At 25.8% G+C, this 26,969-nt stretch overlaps 1 protein-coding gene across 1 annotated transcript; it reads left to right on the forward strand.

Moving 5' to 3' along the window:
- Nucleotides 1–1,983: 1,983 nt before the first annotated feature.
- Nucleotides 1,984–10,226, forward strand: LOC112593277 (histidine-rich glycoprotein-like). The gene is made up of 6 exons (XM_025337640.1): nt 1,984–2,098; nt 2,491–2,610; nt 3,200–3,436; nt 8,551–8,589; nt 9,186–9,302; nt 9,833–10,226. Exons 1-6 carry the CDS (start codon nt 2,078–2,080, stop codon nt 10,112–10,114), a joined length of 816 nt encoding a protein of 271 aa, XP_025193425.1. The 5' UTR covers nt 1,984–2,077; the 3' UTR covers nt 10,115–10,226.
- The last annotated feature ends 16,743 nt before the right edge of the window (nt 10,227–26,969 follow it).

Raw genomic sequence — 26,969 nt, forward strand, 5'->3', positions numbered from 1 at the left:
AGTGAAAATATATCAAGACAATTATTGATTAATAAATAAACTTTTAAGCAGATTTTCTACTTTCAGAAAGTAAATTAAAGAAAAATGGGAATTTCTAAATAAAACTAGTTTTTGGTGAAATCTGTTTTGATTTTTTGAAGTACCTAATTAATACAAATAAATGTCAACCAACATTTTTTGCTTGATAAAAATGTTTAAAAACTTAAAATACAGAGCTCTTTGTAAGTTGTTCATTGATCAATTAAAAAATATCAAAATCGTTAAAATCACAAATATTTACAAATTATTTCATAGTTGAAATTTTATAAGAATATGTGTTTTTATACCTGAGATTTTGAAAATTTAATAAAAGGTTCTTCATTAGTTTTTCAACATATATATGAAATAACATTTTTTATGTATTTTTGAAAATTTAATACAAAATTTCTCATACGTTTTTCTACCTAAAACAAAAAAATAAATAGTATTACAATTATGGAACATTACGCTTTTATAAGCGTTTTAAGTTCAAAATTGTCGATAATATATATTTAACCATGAAATAACTACTTATCATATAGTTCAGATACAGTCAAACTTTTTTCGACCGCGATCTACTAAAAATATGCTTTACCTTTGAAGATCGAATTCGATAAAAAAGTTTTTATTATTATTAAGTTACTATACCACCATAATTAATTTTCGTGTATGTAGCCTAAAAATAAATTCTAACACGACTGACTTTAAAATCGTTTGCAATCCGGCAATCGACTGTTTGGCCGCCCCTGATATAGTTGTTTTTTCTATACATTTTGGAGAAATTTTTTCACTCAACTAAACGATTTTAAAGTTAAACACAAATTTTTTCATAATTTTTTTTTTTTTTTTTGAAAATATTAGATACAAAAATATGATTTTTTTTTTTTAAGTAATTGAAGATTCAATGATTTTTTTCTGAAAATGTACAAATTAACTTTTATATATTGTATGAGTAATATAAGTTGTGTATTTATCATATAAAAATATGTATAATGTATTATTATATTTGTTTATAAAAAATACAAACGTATAATAACTATATTATTAACTCGATTTTTTTTTTAAATTGTTCAACCTCAAATCTAAAAAGAACAACAAATTACTATCTTCAATATGAAACAATACAGTCTTTAAATTCTTATAGTACTTATTTGTTTACAATGTTTACATCCATAATAGATTAGGTAAAAACAAGTAAAACAACAACTGGAAACAAACATAACAATGTATTATTTATAATTAATTAATAATTATTGTTAAATATTGCATAATATATTAGCTTATGTATTAGGTTATAATTAGGTTAATGAAAATGAATAAATGACAGTTATAAATGTTACAATAAATAACTAACAGAGATCACACAAACATTTTACAGATTTAAATGTCAAAAATATTCCAAATCATTTTCAACATGACTACGTAATGGAAGGATTTATAACTGCTGAGGTTCAGAAACCGTCTCAAGACTCCAAATAGGATGGCTAAATCATACAAATACAGGACGCGTCTGAACGATTTTGGTCTCGTGGACCTTCAGACACCGTAAAATATATGTCCCAAATAAAGTTGTATATGTCCTACATATTATACTAATAAATAAAATGGAATATTACAAAAGTCTGAGCAGAAGCAATGCGTATATCACCAATATTGTGGTATGTCGGTGTTGTCAGTAACCGCGGCTGACCTCTCATGCCTTAGCGCCACCGATGATAATATTAAAAATAATTATTTATTTTAATAATGTTAACTCATAAAGTATTTCTCGTCAAACCAAACTTGCCGAAGCGGAAATGTACTCACCGCAGAGGTTAGAAAAACACATTAAACTATCTTATGGAACGATTTGGATGCCTACTCGTACACTTATTGGTTGTATTATTTCATCATGTAAAATGGTTTGGATTTTAGTATAAATACGTGTCTACAGTGGTGACTATTTATCATTTCACATCAATCGTTCTGAGTATTCTCAACTTACTACTATTAGACACTATCTATCGTGTATCGTTCCAAAATCGACGTATCAAACCATTTTAATCACCGTGAAAACAAGATGGTGAAGATAATGTTACAAGTAAGTGTACTACAATAGTTATATCATATAATATCACTATATAGTTACCATATTATATTTTTATACTCTGGAAAGACAACAGTTTTTGTATTATATTTACGATTGACTATTGATTCATTAATTTACATTTAAATATATACCCATTCGTTAAATATATTTTTTTATTTATACGATACTTCTTAGTAAAGTATACTCGTATATTTTAAAACTTATATTTTATTTATCTATATTAAATTACTTATAAATGTTCTATAATATATATTTATATACTTACAATAAATAAAAGAAAAATAATTAGATATTGACAAAGCAAATTGTATTATTATTAAACGCTAACAAATGTTTAATCTTTATATTTTATCAATTTAAAATTAAATGTATTTAATTTTCAGGTCGCTGTACTCGTATTGACTACTTTAGTGGCCATTACTTTTGCTGAATACGATGCTACATCTTACGCGTTTTACCATCCAAAATTTGAAAACACCCATCATGATGGACACGACCATTACGTAAGAGCATTACTATTAATATATCCCAAATATTCTCTTTGGTGTTCAATATAAAATATACTGTTAAGAAGACGTCTCGTTTTATAAACGTACAACATGGCTTGTTTGCGTTCAGTAAATTTATTTTGTTTCGTTTGATTTTAATATTATAGTAAATTGATGTATTTTCAAATTTCAAGAAAATAATACATTGTTTGTATTCTCTTATGGGTATTTTATATTTCAGTTTAAAAGCAACTTGTGTGCTTATGTAAAATATTAGTTTTAAAATGTTTATAACTTTTTTTTAGACTATAAATATTTAAAAATAAAAAATCCGACGAGAGAATACAGATAATATTATTACTTCTAAATTTGACGATGATTCAACTCACTGTACAACTTATTAATGACACAAAATGGATTCCACTGACCACGCAAATTTTCCATATCGTACATCTACATTTGTATAATTGTATGTCAGTTCAGACATGAAACCCGCGGGAATCACGACCTCTTAATATTAAACCATCGTTGTCGCGATCTCGTGTAATATAGTTTCGATATTCAACGTGAAAAATTATGCGAGCTTCGTATGGACTTATTGCAGGCACCTCCCCATTACTCGTACAAGTACGGCGTCAAAGATCCGCACACTGGCGACCATAAACACCAGTCGGAGCACCGGGAGGGCGACGTAGTGCACGGCGAATACAGCGTGGTGGAGCCGGACGGTCGTGTACGCAAGGTGACTTACACGGCGGACAAGCACAACGGGTTCAACGCGCACGTCCACCACGTGCATCACGCCCACCACCCGCAACACTACGGACACCACGAAGAGGAATGATTGTTGTCGAACTATATAAGACATGGCTAAACCGATGAAAGATTAATCATAATGACGTTATAATAATACTATGGCGTATGCACTGTTATATCGTGTATCGCTGCAATTGTTTTTGTTATTGATTTTTATTATGTTTATGTCAACGATTTGTTATATCATTAAAGATTATTTTTGTTATTGAATCAGTGGTGTTACATAATAAAATTTTCATTTTGAGATATATCGTGTTTTGTCCGGATTAAGCAATACTACTGCAAACGAATCCAATAATATATTATAGGTGCCAGCTATTGATAATAATTCTAAGTAGGTACTAAATTAAGTACCTACTGCAGCACACCAGCACAGTAGGTATAAAGTAAAAAGTAATCCAATTTTACAGGTTGATTTATTCAATACGCAGTCGCTACATATAATTATGTACCTACCTACTTTGACGAATTTTACAATATTGCTCCTTATCTGAGTTTATAATGTACGTATAATATATAGCTACCAAGTCTTAATTTTTAAGTAGGCGACTGTACTGCATGTATAACTTTTAAATTGACACTCACTAGAAAAACCTTGACTCCTAGACTGCAAAATATAGGTACATACGAAAATTAAATTCATTAATCATACTGCGTGTAAACCACAGTGCGGCTTACAAGTCTTGTCCGCATTAAAAATGTTTGATATTTAAATAAATGGTTTTTTTTTGTTTTTTGATTTAAAGAATATTTACAATCTGTGATTTAGCACAATAAGTAAATTTGATAATTTATGTACAATATTTAATTTGAAAAAACATGAGGAGGGAGGCCAGCCAGTGCTGAAACCCAATAAATAAATCTTAAAACGAATACAAATCGTACCGTGTATATATATATATGATTGTATATTTGTATACTGTTGTTTTTGAAATCCTCAATACAAAAATAAATTATAATTAGGTATCAGACAATGGTTTAGTTTGGATTAACTATGTACCTATCTATTTTTCTATTGGAAATAATGTGGCAGTAAAAATTGTTTTACTTCCAGTCACTATGTCGCAAACCAATGTTGCGTATAATTACCTATTTATAAATAAATATTGCAATATTATTACAATGATTAATGGTTCAAAACGAAACTTGAATTACATAATAATATTTATACTTTTCTAGAACATTTTTTAAAATTTAAAATAAAATAAGATATTAAAATTTTCTAAAACTGTTAAAAAGGTAATCATTCATGAATGTTAGGGTTAAAAGCTTAGATTTTTGTTAAATTTAATATGATAATGATGCCAAAATATATCACACTTTCCTTATACAATAAATTCTCATTTAATGGCTATCGCGTTATCCGGTGCTAAAAGTTCCAATGCTATTTTTGTTTATAATATTCTTATTTTTTTTCTAATTGTAAAAACGATTTAAGTATAATAAAAGAAAAATTCATTCATACGTTATCTAAAATTATGCATATAATAAATATCTATAAGGTATACTGCATACTTAGATTTTACTAGATAAAATAATATGTTACTGATAGATGATAGTTTAAGATCCAAGTGTGCACACTAACATTATGCTGCATGCACTTACCAGTCTCATCTACGTATTTACTTGTTTATGGTAATATCTTGGTTATTAGTTAATCTGTTGCGTTTATCGAAGTAAACATAGTTTTACATTTATCAGTTATCTATATGATACCGAGTGTTTTATAATCATCATAAATACAATACGGCCTCGGTATACGCATTTTTTTATACAGGTATAAATAGTTGGTAAATCAAAACAATCAAATAAATAAATATTTAATTCAAAATAGGACATAAAAATAAACACACATTTTTTTTTATCATTTGTGGAGTATACATTCTGTTGTTAGTTAGCCAGAGAATGCATGAATTTTAACCAAATCTAGCGTACTATTTTATCAAATTATTATAATTTCAATAACTTAAGCAGAATGACTGTGTAATTTTTCAGTAATGTTTACCACTAATCTAATAATTATAAATATTATTAGTTTTTATTTTACTTTATTTGATGAAAAAGTAGATAAATTTCATTATTTATTATGTAGATAAATACGATTAAAATTTGCAAATTAAATGGGGGGGGGGGCCGAGCGGACTGTCTGCGTACCAATCGGCGGCTAAGACCACAAATTGAGTACCAGGTCTGTCACAACAACCTACAACGACCATCACGAGTGACAAGTGCAATTCATTTTAATTAGTATTTTGATTCAATAAAACCTAATATTTATTAAACATTCAATTTTTTATATATTACCTGTATTTTATCCTCACTTATCTACACACAACACCTATTTTGACCGGACTATAACAATTAACAATCAATAACCGAAGTCATTGCAGTCCGCATCTGCATCTACCACGGTTTTTGAGCGAAATATGATTCAAAGATATATTTTGTCACTGACCGGGGTACAATGCCAAATTTTGCACATGCATAATTATTAATTATTATTATTAACTTATTATTTGTAAATTTATAGTTTGTATCTATAACGTATATTTTAATTATTATTCTCGTCATTAATGTGATTCTAATAGTCACTTTACAATTTATGATATTAATAAATAAATATAATAACTATTGTACGTTTGTAACCGTAGCACATTAACTTGCGCCTTTAATATTTAATAATAGGTACTATTTAATTATTTTTGTTCATATTTATAGTAATTCGTTTACTTATATGACTATAAAAATTGTTAATACATGTTTATATGTATATACATAAATTATTTAAAATAGATAAATTTTTGTGGAGCGATAATAATAATTGCATAGAGGATAATATAATATCATTGTATATTAACAATATATTCGTAAACGAATTTCGTTCTAATTATAATAATAATAATAAATATTTATGGTTAAAATTTATTGGGTACAAAAATCGGTACAACACTATAAAGTATAAACTATTGACATATTATGAAGTACGTGAAAACAGTGTACTTATACTATTATAGTATACAATATGTTTCCAATAAACATATTGTGATTTGCAAATTTAAATTATATTTTCATGATAAAAAATAATACATTTTGATACTAAGATAAAGGTTTTGAACTTTCAAACTTATTTTCTATCCTAGCTAGTATTGACTATAGTGTTATTTCGTCTCTCAGACAGCATTAATTTTTTCAAAATGTATTGATGTTTTTAAAAATATTTTTTTTACATAATTTTCAGTTAAAATTAAACAATAGTTTTAAAAAAATATATATTTTTTTAAATATATTTTATCGTTATAGATTTTATTTTTTTGAGTGACAACATACATTTTTAATTTCATGTTCTAAAGTGGAATATTTTTTATAAAAATTGAAATTCGGATGAGTAGTTTATGAGTTATAATTATTTAAATCATATGTAAGCGAAGTTGTGAGGCATGAGGATACCCCGTGAAATGTTGGCCTGCTACTCTGCTTATCAAAACTTTAAATAGTTATAACAGTTATAACTCATAGGCTACTCGCCCGAAATTCAATATCAAATATCGAATCATTTTAATTTTATAGAATTGTGATATTCTAAATGAAAATTTATAATAAATAGTTATAAGTCTATTAATATTATGTTTAGTCTTAAACTCTCGTATTTTTCTAATAAAAAATTTATTCCATAAATCTCCATTATCCAAACATCTAACCTAAATGGAATGAATTAAACAAAAAAATTATCTATTTTAACTCCAGTTGTAAGTCTCTTTACTTCCATTTAGAATAATACTCCAAACTTACCCTAAACTATAAGCTCCTACTATATAAAATCTTCTAAAACTTATGTATTCTTACGGTGACCAATTATAAAAATTTTATAACCATTGATGTTGCAAGTATGCAAACGTATCAATTTATATCTTTACGTATGATTGTAAATGTATCATTTTACGTCTCAAAATAAAATGTCTTCTTTCCACTCAGATTTAAAAACTCAAAAAGGTTAAGAAATTTAGATTCAAACTTTTTCGCTTCTGTTATGCAAATTATTCAAACCCATTGATTTTTATTCTTGATATTGACAATATCCCAGATAATCCTTCAAGAAGATAAAGTTATCTAAGCTAGTAAAGAATTTTTTTAACATAAAAAAAAAAAAAAATTAAAATTAAATTTATAAACGTTGTCAATAATATTACTGCTAAGTAGTAGATAATCATTTTAATCTTTTATTCAAAGTCTAAAATTTAAAAAACTAACTATAGTTACATAATATGCTTACCCTAAATATATTTTATAGGTTGTATATTTTTAACGAACGTTAAAAAAAAAATACCTTACTTTATATTTAGTAGTTACATCTGACATAGTCATTCTGCTGAAATTGTTGGTTCTCTGATACAACATGAAAGTTTAAATAATTAATTTTAAAAGTTATAGTTTTAATAATAAACTTCTATTAAATTTACATAAATATTATTTGTTCAATCATATCCTATTATTAAATTCGAAAAAAATTAATTATAGTTGTAAACTTTGGATTAGATCACTAAATCAGAAGTTAGGTTCTAAAAAATAATATAATGTGAGATAATCAAATATATTATATATGATCATGCGAAATAAACATTATAAATATATGTAATTATGTTAAATTATGTAATTGTTTTATAAAATAAGAATTTAATTTTTATTTGATTTTCTTTTTTACGTCTGTAATTTTTCCTGCTTATTTTTTAAGCCTATTATTTTTTTATTACCTATATGTCAATATTGCATAATGTGTAAACACGATCATTTTTGCCATTCATACGTAAATGATTAATACTTAATAAATAACCACCAACGGCCTTACAAAAATAAGTTCCTAATTATAATGCATTTTTTGTTTGAGTTAACTGATGAACCGTAAATGCACCCACCGCAGACCCAATACAAAATTACGGCTCTATAAAACATGAATCGAGTAATCAGATATTTCAACATAATTTAACTCTTGGGTGGTATTAGCCATTGCATACTTGTATAAAATAATAAACTATAAATACTAATTATTTCATTGTAGTAGTATCAGTTGTTTTTGAGCATTTGATGAATAAACAGTAATAGTTATCTCAATCAATCAACATCTCTCAATCAGTTTAAAATAAGAACATTAAGAACTTATTCTCGATGGCTTGTATGTTACAGGTAAGTAAATAAAATATTTGTTATAAATGTACATATAATATAATAACGATTATGCCAATGTAGCTGACATTTTCAACTTTAAAGTTATAACTTATATTATTTTTTATCGATATATTCTTTTTTAACAACGGTTTCGTGTTTGTTATTGATTCTAATAATATCAGTAGTATGACACTATTCATTAACATTTATTACTTATTATAAAGCAATAAACGTTAGTATTTTTCCGTTTTTATAAATGCATGGCAAAACTGCAAAAGAATAAATTATTAATAAAACAAAACTGACATATCCCGTGAAGTTTTTTACTAAAATATTTAAGTATTTTATTATTGTTTAACGCGCGTTCATGTAAATTTAGTTGACTGTGTATAAGGAGTAAAATTTATTTTCCATTGAAGTTGTCCTAAGTTTTAGTACAGTATACTTACGCTAAATCTCGTCTTATTATAATAAATCGCTATGAATAGTAATCAAAATAAACGATATGCACGCGAAATGCACACGAATTGCACGATATACGTCATTTCGTCACATCTCCAAGAAACCGTGCAATTTTCAAACGCAAAATGTTTGATTTGCTGTTAATTTTCTAGATTGTTGTGATCGCCCTGAGCGCGCTGACGACATTGACGGCTGCCTATGACGCCTCATCGTACGCCTATTACCATCCGATATTCCATCACACCCAACACCATGGACACGACTATTACGTACGTATATACACAATTAACGTGAGATATTATTTATGTACTCAAACGACGATAATGTTGTTATAATAGTTATATAGTAATGTGATAGCATTTTAATCAATAATGTTATCGGAAACGTATATTATTCGATATATCTCTAGGCTATAATTCGATTTCTAACATTACGCTTTTCTACGTCATTATTTATAGTTTAAGTGTTATTGGGTCAACACACTTTAGTAAATCAGACTCTAATCAAGAGTAAAACACTTAATCGTAGAAATGTGGATATATTTTAAACCAAAGTTCATTGCATTAAACACACGTTTTCGAAGTTAGTGTAAAAGAATTGACACCGGTATAAAGCATTAAAATCTCGCACAAATATTTTCGTCTATAAATTAAACTTGTTAAGGTGTTACGGTATACATAGAATTTTCTAGATAGGTATGTGAGACGTTAAAAACCGCTCGCTGTTTAACTCACCACTTCGACATCCCGCTTTCTTGTATAAAAATGTATTCGTAATCAGAATGTCATCGTTTCCATAGTCTCCACCTAAGTACACGTTCAAGTACGGCGTCAAAGACCCACACACAAAAGACGACAAACACCAGTGGGAGGAACGGGACGGAGACGTAGTGCACGGTGGTTATAGCCTGGTTGAACCGGACGGTCGTATCCGAAAAGTGACGTATACGGCTGATAAGCACAATGGATTCAACGCACACGTCCACTACGAAAACCACGCTCACCACCCTCAAGTCCATCACCACCATGGTCATCACCATCACCGCCATCAGAATCGCGGTGGACGTCAACAGCTGTTTTGAGCGATCTGCATGCAAGATTGCGTACTGGGACTTATCTAAACCCTAATCGAAATTTATTGTTATCGTTATCTAGTATTTTATAATATTATATGGAATTTTTATTATTGTTAAAGGGTTTTAAATTCATTTTCCAATCCAAAATTGCAAACATAATATTATATTCCTTCTATTAAAGCCTCAAAAATAATAAATCAGTATTTAAACTTTATAGAGTCTCTTAATGTGAAATGGGCCACATATCAATAGAACAAATTATAAAACTCTCGTATTTCACATTTTAAATCATACTTATTAATGTTTTCTAAATAACGCATTTATTTTATCACACAATCGGTGCACTTACTAAGCGGCTATAGACGCCTATTATATTTATAATAATATGTATACAAGATCCCTTTGTTTGATTTGAATACACTTCTGGTTTCTATAACAGGTATAGTTTCTTTTTAATATTTTGGCATTCAAATTATTTATAATTTCTTTCCACAACGAATAGGTAAGTAGTAAGTACACTACACGTTTTATATTTTCTCATTTTATAATATATTAGGTATGTACGTCTCATACATTATTACTATATCCTTGATGCAAACGCGTGGGCTTAATTTTACGACGCAGTCATTTATATACGCGGTTAAAATGTTATGTGCAGTATGGAAAAAAACAACATTTATATTTTATCAAGAAATAATATATCATGTTAATATTTTCTTCTTAAATTATATCATTTTATAACTATAAGATAAAAGTTCCGCGTTTTGGTAAGCTCATATTCTTTATAGTCTTATTTACAAAATAAAAATCGAACTAAAATACTAGTTTTATTATCTACAACTTATAATTAACAGTGAAACTCGCTTAAGACGCTTTCCCGCATAAGACGCTGTTTTCTGTCGGTCCCTAGACATTTCCTATACTAGTCAATATAAAAACCACCTGTTAAGACGCTCAAGTTTTCTCTATCTTATCGAATAAAACGCTCTTTTATTCAGCAGAATACGATAATTTTTCGTAGTTTTGTGAAAATAAAAATATAAATTGTACTCGTTTGATTGTTCTTATCGTTTTATTTAATCGCTGTACCTATTTTATCATTACCTATCACAAATTCACAACAGTTTAACTGTAGTCCGTCGTATTATGAAATTTAATAAATGATTTATAACTCCTATCAGAAATTTGAAAAATATTATTCTCAGTAGAAAATGTTGAAGAAATATTAGGTTGTCTTAAAAAAATAGAAAACTTTCTCGCTGAAACGTATTGTCAGAATCGTAAGCAAACAAAAATAGATTATTTTTTTAATAAACAATAATACAATATGTAATAATAATTTTTTTTTAAATTAAATTTAGAAGTAAAAAATATATGTATGTATGTAATTATAATTAATATAATAGTGTATTTCCCGTTCAATTATATTCAATAATAAAATAATTAATTCCATTAATCACTTCATTTTTTTTTCATTCCCGCATAAGACGCTTTCCCGCTTAAAACGTTCTATAGAGGTGATCCCTTAAAAAGCGTCTTCAGCGAGTTTGACTGTATTTATAATTTTCTAAACAGTTTATAATAATAAGTAATAAAATTTTAAATTGTATTTCTATTTACTCACCCTCTTTTTTTATTGTTTGTAATTAAATATTTCATCATAAATTATATTATTTTAAATCAGTTTTACTTTTTTCAGTTTCAAATTTAAATTAATTTTAATGATAATTCACAAACACGATGAGTCCCCGTAATGTATTAGTGTTTGCTTATTGGAAAACACTATAATCTACTGAATACACAACGAATAATATATAATACTTTAAAAGGATAACATAATATATCATATTATACGTCATAAATCTTAGCGTTTTCAGCATTAATGCTGGCACTTGTGATGACTATATGAATAGAGTTTATTCTTATTCTTTAAAATCGCCCTTTACAGATCAACTCTTTGATTGAGAACAAAACAAAATTCTAATAGGAGTATTCATGGTTTGTGTGTGGTTCAATGATAAGAGCTTAAAATTTCAGATAATAATGACATGTACCTAAATATTAATATATTCTTTTATTAGACGATTATAAATATAAAATAAAGCTCATCCAGTTAGTAATATATATATACAATATAGTCGTATAGTAATGATTGGTATATTATTTAAAATAGATTAACATAAAAATATTTTTTGCCGTTTTGAAATTATTATTATTATTATTATTTTTTTTTTGATTTTATTCGGAATAAATATTCTATATAATTAAATGCACAATATAAGTTTATATGAGTCAATAGAATATACCATAGATTCGTAAGAAAATTTTTTGCTATGCCTTAGAGTTGTAACCGAGGAAGCCATAACCAAGACTGTATTCTGTAGTTCGCACGTTCACATAGGCATAAGAAGAGTTTAAGTGTTAAACCAACCTATATGAAACTAAATATTATAAAATTGTTATTTTTGTTTAATGAATTCATTAAAGCTGTAAATAAAGTTAAATAAAGTTGTACTATAACTATAATGTATGTCATTATAATAAAGTAATATTGCAGAAAAGTGTAAGCAAATAATTTAATTTTTTTGATTTGTTATAATATGTGGTTAATGGATTGATTATCGTAAATTAAATAAAAAGATTTTATTAAAAAAAGAAGTATTACATTTTACAAAAGTTGTAATAATTTTTCTATAATTTGGATGTATTTCAATAAAATTTGTAAGTTTCTTTTAAGAATAACTGAAAAATTGACATAATTATTACTTAGAAATTTAAATTTTATCTACCAACGAAATTCGATTTTCTGTTACGAATAAGTAATTGAAAAATATACGTTATAAAATGTACATAATATAACATATAGAGTATAGACATATAGTAAATTAGGTCACCTATATGCTCTACTGAGTCTACTGATTTAAAATGTCCCATGCAGACCCTCACACGCATGTATTGGTTTACAAATCATTACATTGAAAATATGATATGATATAATGATATAAAACACAACAAAATAATACACGTAAACTGTAATACCCACGAAATTCGTCAATGATTCTTTTTTCACATAGAAAAAAAAAAATTATGACATTTTAATATAATAATTACTGTAATTCATGTTTAGTCTTTATATAATCAAATTACTTCAAGTATTACATTATTATTATTTTTTCTAACTTTTATATGCGTGAAGTTAAAATATTTGAAATTAGAAAATTAAGCTCATATAGTAGTTGCATCGGTTATTGCATGTTTCATATAATTTCATTTTGTAAATAAATAATGAAAATAGTTAAATAACCAGGCATGAATTAATAAACTATTATATTCCTTTTCTGTTTTTTTAATGTAGTTATATTTTTATTTTATATTTTTCTGTCTATAATTAATTTGCACGAAAATGTTTATACTTTTTTAATTTTAATAATAGTACGTACTATTGCACTGTTAGATACTATGTATTGCTATCTTTTCAATTATTATTATAGTAATAGGATCGAATATTTTAGAAGGTAAATTGTTTTCACTTTAAGAGACGCTATATAGATGGAAAAATTGTATGTAAGTCCAACAATTCGTGACGAATTCAAGGTTAGAGTTAGTGCAATTTATCGGCAACACATATCTATTCGTCTAAAAAAATGTGTTACTGACAAAGTGGATATTATACGTAAGATTATAAAATCAAATCTTCAAAATGGTACCTAACTATATATTTTAATTGGATTTAATAAGTAGAATTATTGTAGGTGACATCAAAGTCGATAAATCAAATTCTTATAATTAAAAGAAAAATTAAACCTTGATAAATTTTTTTTACACGTAAATTTATTATATCATATTATTTGTCTTTAATACTTAACTTGTTTTATCTTAACATTTTAAATTATAAAGATTTTGTTGTGATTATTTTTGATTAATATTTAGTACTTAGATACTAATATTAACATGCGACAATAGGAATATAGCTCTATTTTTTACTATAAATTAAATTAGAAATGTTATCACAATTTTATTGTTTTTATTAATTACCTATTTTAGGGTAACACGATAAAGTATTGATATTATTTACTTATTATTTAAGATATATGGTTACTGATTAGATCTATTAGATATTATAACATTATCATTTATCTAAGAGTAAATGGCTATAATTATATGAGTGCAGGAACTTGAGAATCAGCAAATATACATGTTTTATACATACTATTTATTTAACTTACACATTTCGGGATCTAAAATAAATATATTTGACTTTGATACTAAAAATCATATGTTAAGATTCAGTGTCAAGGTGAATAATTTAAATATTTAATAAATATTAGTTGATGTAACCTTGATGAAGTATTCATAGTAGCAATAGTTAGATGGATGCTAAAATTGTATTAGTTTAATTTTTATTATTTTATTGTATCATTTTTACTTGTTTAAAAAAAATGAATGGATTCATTATTTAAAATTTAGATATAACTTAATGATATGCTTTGACTATCCGGCTTAATTATTCTACTTGAAAAAAAATACGAAATTCTCAAAATATTTTGGATAATAAGAATATGTAATTATTTATAATTTCCATATGAAAACATAAGTTTTATAGTTTATACGTCGTCAAAGATATGTTACAACAATTATTTAGAACATACCTTTCGAAAGTCCTCTCCCTCCACAAAAATATTATGCAACTAATTAGCAAGGAATTCACATGAACAAGACCCATCCCAAATTTACACGACAATCCTTCCGCTGCAAAATCAATATATTAACATTATTCAAATATTTCTGTTAATCTTAATCACCTACCTCTCTGTATAAAATATATATTATTGTTATGATATATATATATATTAAACTATGCAGTGTATTGCATTTAGCAACATAAATCACAAAATAAAGTTATTAAAAAAACTAAAAATTGTCAGGTTACTTGTGTTATACATTATACACAATGACTCGCTTCGCTCAGAATCTAAAAGCATTATAACCAAAGAATTTTTTTTTGTTTAAGGGGTACCACCACATACCGTGCACACTCCTCGGCTCCATATACGATTGAATATAATTTAATACTCAAACCAATGTGTTTTCTTTAATCTATTCATTTTCAAATTTTAATTGTCTGGATGATTAATGGTAATAAATAATAATCATCGATCAATACACACTTGATTCTCAAATACAATTGAGCTACACTTTTGCAACACGCGTTCATTTATTACCTATTGAAGTTAAAAATAATTTACGATCAAACCAAGTTTTTTTACTTGTATACGATAAACGATGACAATACAACTTCTTCATAAAATGTACTTTGGTGTATAGGCTTATACTTTTCCTCGATTAAATGTCCTGGAAATTATTCTTTTTCACACTACTCCACACATATTATACATTAGGCATATTCATACATCGTATTTATAGGTTTGTATTACACTTATTACTTGATGCTAGTACACCTACTGAACGGTCGTGATTTTGCAACGTTTTTCACTTTCACTTATGGACGCTAGTTGGCGTATTTGTTTGTGTTTCGTATTAATTAACATCCGTGGCGGCCAATGACCATTGTGCATCGGTTTTATGATTTTTTTTTTTTTTTAATTTGTGTAACGTAGGTACCTACATACCGGGTGAATGGTGATACAAATAACGTGCGATACTCACTATTTCAAAACCATTAACGTTTTTAAAAATATTTTTATATACATAATCTTAATTTGTCGAAGAACAACAGTGTTTTATACAATTATATTTTTACTATTTTTATCGTTGATGTTTTTCTATTTTTAATGGCAACACGAATTTTCAATTCCTTATTTTAAAGCAAATTATTTTTATTTATATTAAAATCAAATATAAAACAAGTCATTTATGAATTATAAGTATTTAAAGTTTTGATGGGCGGTGTAAAATGAAAAAATATTAGTCCACTACTCCTATCATCTAAAATTTGAAAACCTAATATTAATAATCTACCTAGTTGTCCAAAATTTTATTTTTATGGATTGAAATAATCCGAGAATAATATTCTACTTCGGACAATAAAATTAAAAATATATATTGTCATTCAAAAAGTAATAAAAACATAAAAAATAATAACGATAAAAAATTGTAAAAATTATAATTTTTATCCAAAAATATTTATGACTCAAAACTATGTATAAGAAATATTTTAAAAAATGTAAGTGTTTTCTAAAATAATAAATGTCTTACAGTAAATAGATCACTCCGTATATATCCTATATTATACGCATACTACGCAGGATGCTCGCACGTAATACAATTTTACCATTTAGACAGCCGTCAAACAGAACGGTAAGTGAAGACATCGTATCTAAGCATACCGAGGGTAGTGTACAATATTTTTTTGTTAAACCTGTACTTCTTTTTTATGGTAATTATATTTTATTGTTTGTAATGCAGAAAATGATAAATAAAAACATCTATATCATAGATATAAATGAAATAATACGTATTAGTTTTACGTGAACAGGAAGTATCAAAACATAAAAGCTCTAGAATACAAATTAGATACCTACACCAAGCACTTTACCTACCAACAAGATTAACAAACTATGTATATTATCTCTGGAATAGAAATAAAAATAAAATGTAATTAGCTAATAGCTATCTACAATGCTCAATGCAAATAACAAAACAATCATAATAATTTAATCAAAGTACATTTAAAATAAAGCAACGCATCATAATAGACTCATATCATAAAATAATACGATTATGTCGATTATAGTACCTAATGAGTTTTAGTTCACATAAAAACATTTTTCAGATAGAATATTGTATTATTATTTAATACATTTATCGATTATTCAACAAGAAAAAATAAATTATTAATTCGTATTTAGTCATTGTTGTTATTATTTCGAAATTCAATGTCAAGCGTGGACTCGTGAGTTCCTTCTTAGTTTTTTTTTCTGTACAACGCAATCAGTTTCATCAGAGTCCAACTATTCTTCACATGTATTATATTATATAGGTATTATTATAATATAATATATTCAGTAAACACTAATATTTTATTGTAATTTAACGTGTAAATATATGGAAATTTTATAGTTTATTCAGTGAATAAATTTATAAAATAAATTTGTATAACAAATACTTGAATTGTACGTTCAAATTTCAACAAATCAAATATTTGATTAAATTATAAGTATAAATATAAATTTTAAAAATTTTTAAAAAATTACAGAGATGGTTTACAGATATTATCCTTTTGGGCTTTGAAGGCTTATTTTAAACTTTAATGCCTGATTAGTTAATTGATAATACAAAAATGTATAATTTTTTTTGTATTCTAGTAGGTTATCGGAATCACTATAGTGTTTAAACAAACAAGTTATTGAGTACGAAGAATATTTTTGTTCGACAACGGTGTATTTTATTCACCAAGGTAACAGCAAAATATGGAAACAAGCATAAAGCAGAATATACAAAAAATTGAATTCAAAATTATTAAATAACAATAAATTTATAAGAGCAGAAACACAAAATTTTCACGTACGACGATCGACACGCGAAAAAACTAAAAAAAAAAGGTGAGTCATACGAAAATGTATCAATTATAATTATAGTTTGTCCCGGAAAAAATTAGGGCGCGTCCTTCGGAAATAGGCTTATCCAGGAATAGAAACACTCAAACACCCAAAACACACTATAGGTACTCGAAACATTTTTCTCAACAGACGACCGACGGCGGCTAGAACCGTTGCCAATAAAACTACACGCCAATGAAATTACATTTTGCGCAACGCACATTATATTATTGTTATATGATGAGGCTGTTAAGTTATTATTTACCTAAATATAAACGCGTGATATTAGACTACACCGTACACCATGGTGGTGTGGTTCTGCAGCCTATAAATGTCCTTCATCTCTACGAAAAAAAAAAAAAAATAGAGCAATTAACCGAAAATATGCACATTTTTTCTGACTTAATTAGACGGTTTTCGATAACGTACCTACGTTATTACGTGTGCGATATTTTATGTGTTATAAAATTAAGTAGTCCGCGAAATCTGGTCATCTCTAGTAAGTATTAGATAAGACAATCGCGTTTGGCCGCTTGAGATCCTCCTCTGCTGTATTGGCAATCATCGCTCGCGCCGCAGCCATACAACTGCAATCGGGTCATCCGGGCGGGTGCGCGAGTTGTATGAAATAAAACGTTTATCACGACTACAACAACACTACACTACACGGTCTGTTGGCATAATATTATAATAATATATTCTTCTGTCGGGAAAAAAAATATAATTACTGTTAAACCGAAATGATGAATAATAGACGATAGCCCATGTGATTATATTATCCACGAATTCGGGAAGTGTTATATGTAAAGTCGACAATTTTCAAATAACGTACCACAAAATAATGTATTACATCGTAGTTTATAATTAATTTTTCACACCTTCAAACGTACAAAAACGTTCATGTCTTCTACGGCCGTGTAGAATTTTCATCATTATTAAACAGTGCAAAAACCTGTATTTATGGATTTCGGCCCGTTGTAAAATGCACAGATATATGCAAAACTATCGTGTTCAGTAAATAGATTATAATATCTGGTGTAGTAATTTGACTTTTCGAGTGACTACGAGCTGGCGGAAATCTAATCAGCTGTAAAAGTAGATGACCTATAAACTTTCTAAACAAGACTATTTTCAACTATAAAATAAGTTCCAAAACCCTCAGAATATGTTTGTGATTATAATTAGAAATGTATTTTAAAATTATGTGGCCAAATAGTTGGAATAATAAGGTAAAATTGTTATATGTTCTCCTCAAGTTTGAAAGACCTAATACAATAATGCATATACTATTAATTACTGATATTAGTATGAAAAACATGTGTTTTAATATTTTTAATGACATTAAATATTTATTAAAACTAGTTCTTATTTCTTACATAATTTAAATTTATTTTAACATGGGTTAAAAATTACAATATTACACTGGTATCCAAATTCTGAAGAATAATAAATATGTATGTATGAAATACTCAAGAATATTTACATTACAAATATATACTATAATACAAGTATACAACACAATAACTAATTTAAATTTTTACATATTTTACGAATTATTTAAACAGGTATAAATACTTTTTATAAAATAGGTAAATATTTTTATGTTAGAAATTCATATAAAATTATTTTTATAATAATGATAAAATTAATATAGAATAGGTAATTCTAAAAATAATAAAATATTGTCATCTACGAGTACCTAATATATTATAATAATGTAAAAATAAAAATTACGATTAAGCGAAAGTAGAGTACTTTACATAATTTCTTTGGGAATATACTCGTACATTAAAAATATTAATAATACTTTTGCATTTGCTAAATTAACTATCGTATAAAAATTAATACATTTTATGATGTATTAAATAATATAACGGTACATATACGTATGACTCAAAAACCATTTACGCAAAAAATAAAACACAGAAAAAATTAAAACACATAAAAAAATTAATTAATTATAAATAAATAAAATTATAATAACTAAACCGAAATAAAAAAAATTACAAGGTTTCAATAACCAAAATGCACTAAAGTTAATGTAAATGTCGTAAATCCAATAAATATTTATCAAATAATTCAACGTCTATACTATTTATAAATATAATTTATGACCTTGATAAACGTTAACTTGTGGTCAATGTTTTCTAATATTACATTTTTAGTATCGTAACCCTATGCCAACAAAATATACAGCGCTATAACATCTGAAAGACTTTGCAATTTGTTTTTATTCTAAATCTAGTATACGTAATTAATTTAAAAACTTAAAACAAACCAGATGACTTAATACAATATATTTAATAGGCGTTCATATATTATGCTCATCAAAGAACGATTTGTTTTGTAATATTTCTTCAGCATTATAGAAACCGATGTAGTTGTATGTCGTATGTACTTGTGGTTGTGATCCGTAGTCGAAATTTAGATGATTTAACTTGATAATACATTTAATTGATGTAACTAATAACAGGAACTTCACGAGCACTTATATTTTATTTTTGTTGAAATTTAAATATTATTATTAATTTATATATTTTTGTATTTAGTCATGCTCTTGATACACATTATATTACGCTACCTCGAACTTCCTGGAGGTCTTACTTTTTCCTATGACACGACAATAACAAACATTGTTCTTTATTCAACCGTTGGCGAATAATATTGCAATAGATTTATGCACTTATTTATTGATTTCGTAAAGGACGTAAAACGCAGTTCATAATATAATATTGTGCGATCATGTTTCGTTAAACAACACTTCCACGTGCAATTGCTAAAAATGATTCCATGCAGTACCCGTTGAAAATCGTGCGTGACATTGTGTATTTGTGTACTATAGCATTATGTATCATACTATACAATGTGTTAATGTGTATGCAGTTTTGATTACAATGTCTATAACGACCCTGAATGAAGATGTAAAATAACACATAACCACTGTTTAGATAGATTTGATAATAGAATCGTTTTTTTTTTCCTTTCCAATTACAAAACTGTGTTGAATCAACGAATAAATTATATCATCTATTACAGTTATTCTTCTATTGTAGGAAATAATATACTATAATAATGTTCCCAAACTTCTTACAATATTTTTAACTGAAAATATTTAAACAATATTCACAAAATTTATTTAATTGACAATTTTTTTAAATTTTTTTTTTTATAAAATGTATGAATATTAAAGTAGAGAATTAAGTACTCAATAAATAATGGCTTTTAAGTATACATCATATTTTATTTGCATGTATATTAAATTGTCTTAGTTATTAAGAATTCACTTTTTTTTTAACATATTAGTACCTACTTAGCATATATATTTACTATTTAAGTATTATCTTAGAAATGATTAGGTGCACTAAAAAAACTTTATTTTAGAAATAAATATATTAACCATTATAAGATAGAAATATAAAATATAGTTAACACCTAAATAAGTAAACAATAGTATTTACAATTTAAAATCTATTGAATAAATAGTATCATAGTAATTATTGTATGTAAAAGACAATATTTAGTTTGGTATACGTATATAATAAATGTGTTAATCTTTGAAAAAAATTATTTTACAGAATACTGTAAAAACTGATTTTTGTTAGCGATAAAATATTATCATACCACTTAAAATAAAACACAAGTTCCATTTATAAGAATGTAAATAAAAATCATAATGCATTTAGTCAAAAAATAAAGTATATAAAAACTGGTGTCCCATCAATAGCTTGCTTTATTATTATTCATGTATTATATATAAAAAGAAAATAACCTATTACAAATATTAATAATATTGAATAGGCAATTCAAATTTATTTAAATTTACCTATTATTATCAGTTTTTACTTTTTTATTTGCTTAATGTAGGTATTTATTATGTACAGATGTAGTTATATACAATAAAGTATATCAATGAGCAGTTATTACTAATGACAACGATTCGCCTAATTTAATTGCAAATATAGGATGGATTATACAATTTTATAATAACTAAATTATTTTCTTGTAGTTGTAAATGTAATTTGTAATCTACTAAAAGTATCCGAAAAGATGAAATTATATATTACAGCACTCACTTGATATTTTAATATCTGCCCTACTTTAATAACCACAGTGATCAAATGAAAGGAAAACCGCTTAGTGTTCAATATAGTACACAATAATTGTAACTGTTTAGCAATAATTCAAAATATATTCAGTTTCAACGATTATTACTTCCATGTATAGTAACCAAAGTTTTTTTAATAATTTAGTTCATCCCCAAATTAAATTTAAAAGAAGATTTTCTGACATTTATTGTATCTATGATTTAAATTTTTTTTAAAACAGATATTATGCTTACAGATATATACTTCCATCCAATTATTAATTATAGAAGGTGAGATAATCATTTGAACGTACCTATTATTATACAAGAATTAGTCTATAAACAAATTTCATTGGATTCGTCATAAAAACGTGAAATGTACACTGAAATACTACAATATTTCATGATTGAGTATAAATATAATATTTTAATATTAATAAAATTATACTTTGGTACTACATAGGTTTTACACTAACTAATTTTAAAAATTTGTAAAAAATAAGAATAATTGTAAATGGTATGTAATAAATTAAATTGCAGAGTTTAAAAACATATTTTATATTTTACCCTATTTGTAAATTAGTTGTACTTCATACAAAAGTATATCATATAATATAAATGAAACAAATATAGTTAAGTTGCTTAGATCACACTATTACTATGATTTAATAGTAGAAGTATGCGTAATAAATAAAAACATTATTTTATATTATATAATAACAAACAAAAACTCTATTTTTTACAAAATAGATTAAGATTAAGATAATAGACATTTTTATAGTAAGTTATCTTCCTTGTAATTGTAAGTTTATTTGGTGATCTATCAAATTGTATGGGTATTTCACAACTGTTACTTTAAAAAATTTATTTCGTAGTACTTAATATTGCAACAATTGTGGTAATGAAGTCGATAAAGTGCAATTTTACTCTTATACCTATTATTAGTAGTTATGAATTTATAATAATTAAACTATATTGTTATTTATAATAAAAATAAATATTAAATATGTAGATCACTTGATCACACCCATGTAGATTACTTTCTACACGAATGGCTAGTATAAAAATAAACACAAAATTAAAGGTTTCTTAAATTTACACAAAATGACAATAACATGTATCTATTTTCGAATTTTTGATGTTAACTTCCTAAGCATTCGCAGCACATCGTAGTTTAATGTAATAATAATCAGTAGATACACGCAAATAATTAATAAGTTTACTTGATAAGTATGACTTTGTACGAATTAAAAGCTAAGATACAATCATAAAATTCGATGTGTAAGTCGTAACAAAGTACCCTTTGACCTTACAATGACATTTTACCCGTTACAACAACATACAAAAAAAAAAAAAAACCGTTGTTAAAGTGTTTTTACTTCGCGTATAATATGTCCGAATATAAACTATAATAATTATATAATGACTGTGTTATTTTACTTCTCTTAGTTCAGGGTCATTTCAAACAATGATTTTGAGAGCGACAAACAACATATGATTATACGTCATGCACGACTTTTAACGTAATACTATACATATTAAGTGTATCATCGATAGTAGTACGTGATAATGACGCCAGATTTTTAGATTTTATTTTTTAAACAAAAATATAATGTTATACCTATTCATTATTACTGAAAACTGTTCATATAATATATATTATAATAGTATTATATACAGTACATTTAATAATATATTATACTTTATAGTTTATAACCGTTAAAATGGTAGCCGTAAAAATAAATAGGGTCTAATAAGGCTAACCAGTTACGTACTAAAATTTTTATCATATTACCTTAAGGGATAGAAATTGAATAACACTAAAGACTTTTCTATGACTAATATTTTTTGAATTACTGTAAAATAACTTCTTCTTTTTTTTTTTAATAACATTTTACTGGCATGGTCATCTAAACCACGGTAATATGATTGGAATATAATTATGTTTTCATTATTAAACGATAAGTAACAATTATTATTTACAAAAATGTACAATGATCGGGAGAACTCAAAAGTATATAAAATTACAAAAATGTTGATAACAATAATTAATATAATGCGATATCAATAAGATTAATGTATTAACAATAAAAATAGTAAAAAATATGGTAATAATAATAAAAATTAGGTACAAGTTTATTCGATATATACGTATATTTCTTTTACCTATTATTATTGTTATTGTATAAGAGCATCACGTGGGCGTCTTCATCTATAAGCCAACGGAAAGTTGACTTATAATATTGAACTAGATGGAATTTTTTATTTTTTGACTGGCTAAATTTTTTTCTGATTATTATAATTTCTATAACTACAATTATATCGATTAATCGTTACTCGATAATATCAAAATAGTTTCTTAACGATTACACGTAGCCTGGTTTCGCATTATAATTACAATTCAAACAAAACATTAACGAATAAATAATATTTTGTTAACTGATTTTGCGTTATGAAATAAACCGTATTTTTTGACACAGGCAATATAATATTTTTCCGTTAAGTTAACTGTTACATTAGAACAGCAATCACCAAAAACATAATATTATGTTTACATTTTTTTTCTGTGCGTTGGAGAAAATATAAAATAATTTGATTATTATATTATGTATATTTCATATGTAAAAAATACTATTATAAATATTTGGTAAACATTTTAATAAGTTTTCAAGATATATCTCTTCTGAATAATATAATTACTGATATAATATATAATTATTTTTAATCAATACTATTGTTAAATTACGTTACCATGTATATAGGTATATACTATACATCAATAGTTGATTTTAGATGTTTTAGTCTATGGATATGTAAAATTAATTTTGAAACATAACGAGAGGGTGTGTGTACAGTGTTTATTGTGTCTATTTTAAAATTGTACACCTAATAAAATGTAAATAATTAAATTTTATAAATTAAATTTGTACTATATTGAGTATAGACTATATGATCACACCTGTAGAATATAAAATAATGTAGGTGCTTTTACGCGTCAGATTGTGAAGCGGATTTTGGCGTTTCACTGCCACATCGGCAAATAAAATAACAGAAATACAGACAAATTATAATATATAAAAAATATATACCACGCCCGCTGTTTACGAAGGTCGCGGTCACTGCGGCGCGACTTCGTCGTTCGTCCCTATATGGAAACTTGCTTCCCCTCGGCAGTCAGCACCAACTATCTCTATATCCTTTGTCGCACAAATCATGTCTGAGAATTCAAATTTTTCCGTTAAATTCCGAGTCATACGGGTACAGTCCACCTACGAGTAAAAACGTTTTATTTGCGCGTTAGTGCGGCCAAGTTATGTCATAAACTGCAGTATAAACTGTGTGCAGTTATTATTTTATTTTTTAAGAGGTCATTCAATAGTCAATAATTCCGTTAACTAAAACACTCACTTATTGACTCCGGGGCATTTTTGGTAAGTATACATATTTATAATTTTATATGCAAAAGGTCATCTAGATTATAAAACAATACAATTGTAAAAACGTGCAAAAAGTTATTTCATTCCCTAAGGTTCATAGGTATAATGTCGATACTTGATCAAATCGAGCGTAACAAACAGTCGATAGATCGTTATATAGATTTCATTAAATAAAACTTGCGTTTGATTGTTTGAATGTCTTATGTTTGGTATTAGTTTTAATAAGAAACAATTACTTTAAAACATTTATTTGAGTGGACAGCGTATTTTTATTTAACTTTCAAGAATGTTGATATACCTACTATATTATATGTATAACCAATATCCATTATAACATATTCATATAATACACATATGTAATATATTTGATATAATGATGTTTAATATCATATATGTACCGACTTTATGTCACTAAGATTTTTATTCTACTTAAAATTACAGAACAGCGTTTATTCATAATATCTTGATTAATTAATTCATTGTTATCGTATTACTAAATTACATATACCTACATTAATCTATAATGAAAAATCAATTTTTTAATGAAAGATATATTTTTCTTACAAGAAAATTAATCTAGTTTTAACTATTTTCAAAAGTTTTCAAAAATGTTGTAATCATCGATAAAGATAAGCCTATAATTGAACACATTTTCCAAATTTCCTAATTTAAAAACAGTTTTATAATATGTAGCTGGAAAATTACCTTGTCTTAAACATAAGTTAAGTAAACATAAGTTTACTTTATTTTAGTTATACAAATTAAAGATTCAGAATTAAAATTTACGATTTATTTTAAAAGTTCATCAGATATTTTTAGCGAAACTAGATGTAATAATTTTTTCTTTCATTTTTTCTATGTTACTTAACACTTCCGATTATTCTATCAAGCTTATAATAAAGAAAATGTTATGTTATTAAAATAAAATACTTGTTATTTTTATATTAGTCATAGATTTTTTAATGTACAATGTATACTCATTAAATAAATTATAAAATGATGTGATGTGTATATAATTACATTTTAAATATATTTCAATCTTCTTCATACCAATTGTTAAATCATTGTTTATAAATACTAATATCTACTATTTTATAAGCTTATTTTCTTATGAATCTTTTTGTTTTTAAATAAAAAATATTTACCTATATCTAAAAATGGAAAGTTGGAAACAATAAAATTAAATTCTACCAAATGAGTCATAACTCGTGGTAAATACATTAAATTATAGTATATATAATAAATAGACCAACGACAAAAGTACTTTAATACTTAATGTGTATATATTTTTATGTATTTACTTTATTAACTAATAAAACTAATAATGGATCGATATCATTATTTTAGACCAAAACTATACAAATATATGGAACTTGAAATATAAATTCATGGTCTACACAGATTTGTTTCAATATAAAACAGTACTATAAGATGCTAAGACAATTATAATAAGTTATAAGAAATATAATAGGTATGTGAAATGGTGGAATGTTAATGGTTTAACTCAATTCTGTAGGACGAAGAATAAATTCAAAAGTGTATAATTTATATTTAATATGTAAATATATCGTGATAATAATCAATTATACTAAGGATTTACTTGAGTTTAGTTTAAAATTTAAAGTATTTAAATATTAAAAATTATAAGTTATATTAGTTACCTACATTTTTGGAGGACAGGCAACAATAATAAAACTTCAATTAGTTGTATTATCACTTTATTTAATGTTATAATTTGATGATGGTGTGGAGGTGGACTGGCATTCCAGAATGTGATAGGT

The sequence above is a fragment of the Melanaphis sacchari genome, unplaced genomic scaffold, assembly GCF_002803265.2.
Source record: "Melanaphis sacchari strain LSU unplaced genomic scaffold, SCAv2.0 Contig1_pilon_pilon, whole genome shotgun sequence".
Taxonomy (NCBI): domain Eukaryota; kingdom Metazoa; phylum Arthropoda; class Insecta; order Hemiptera; family Aphididae; genus Melanaphis; species Melanaphis sacchari.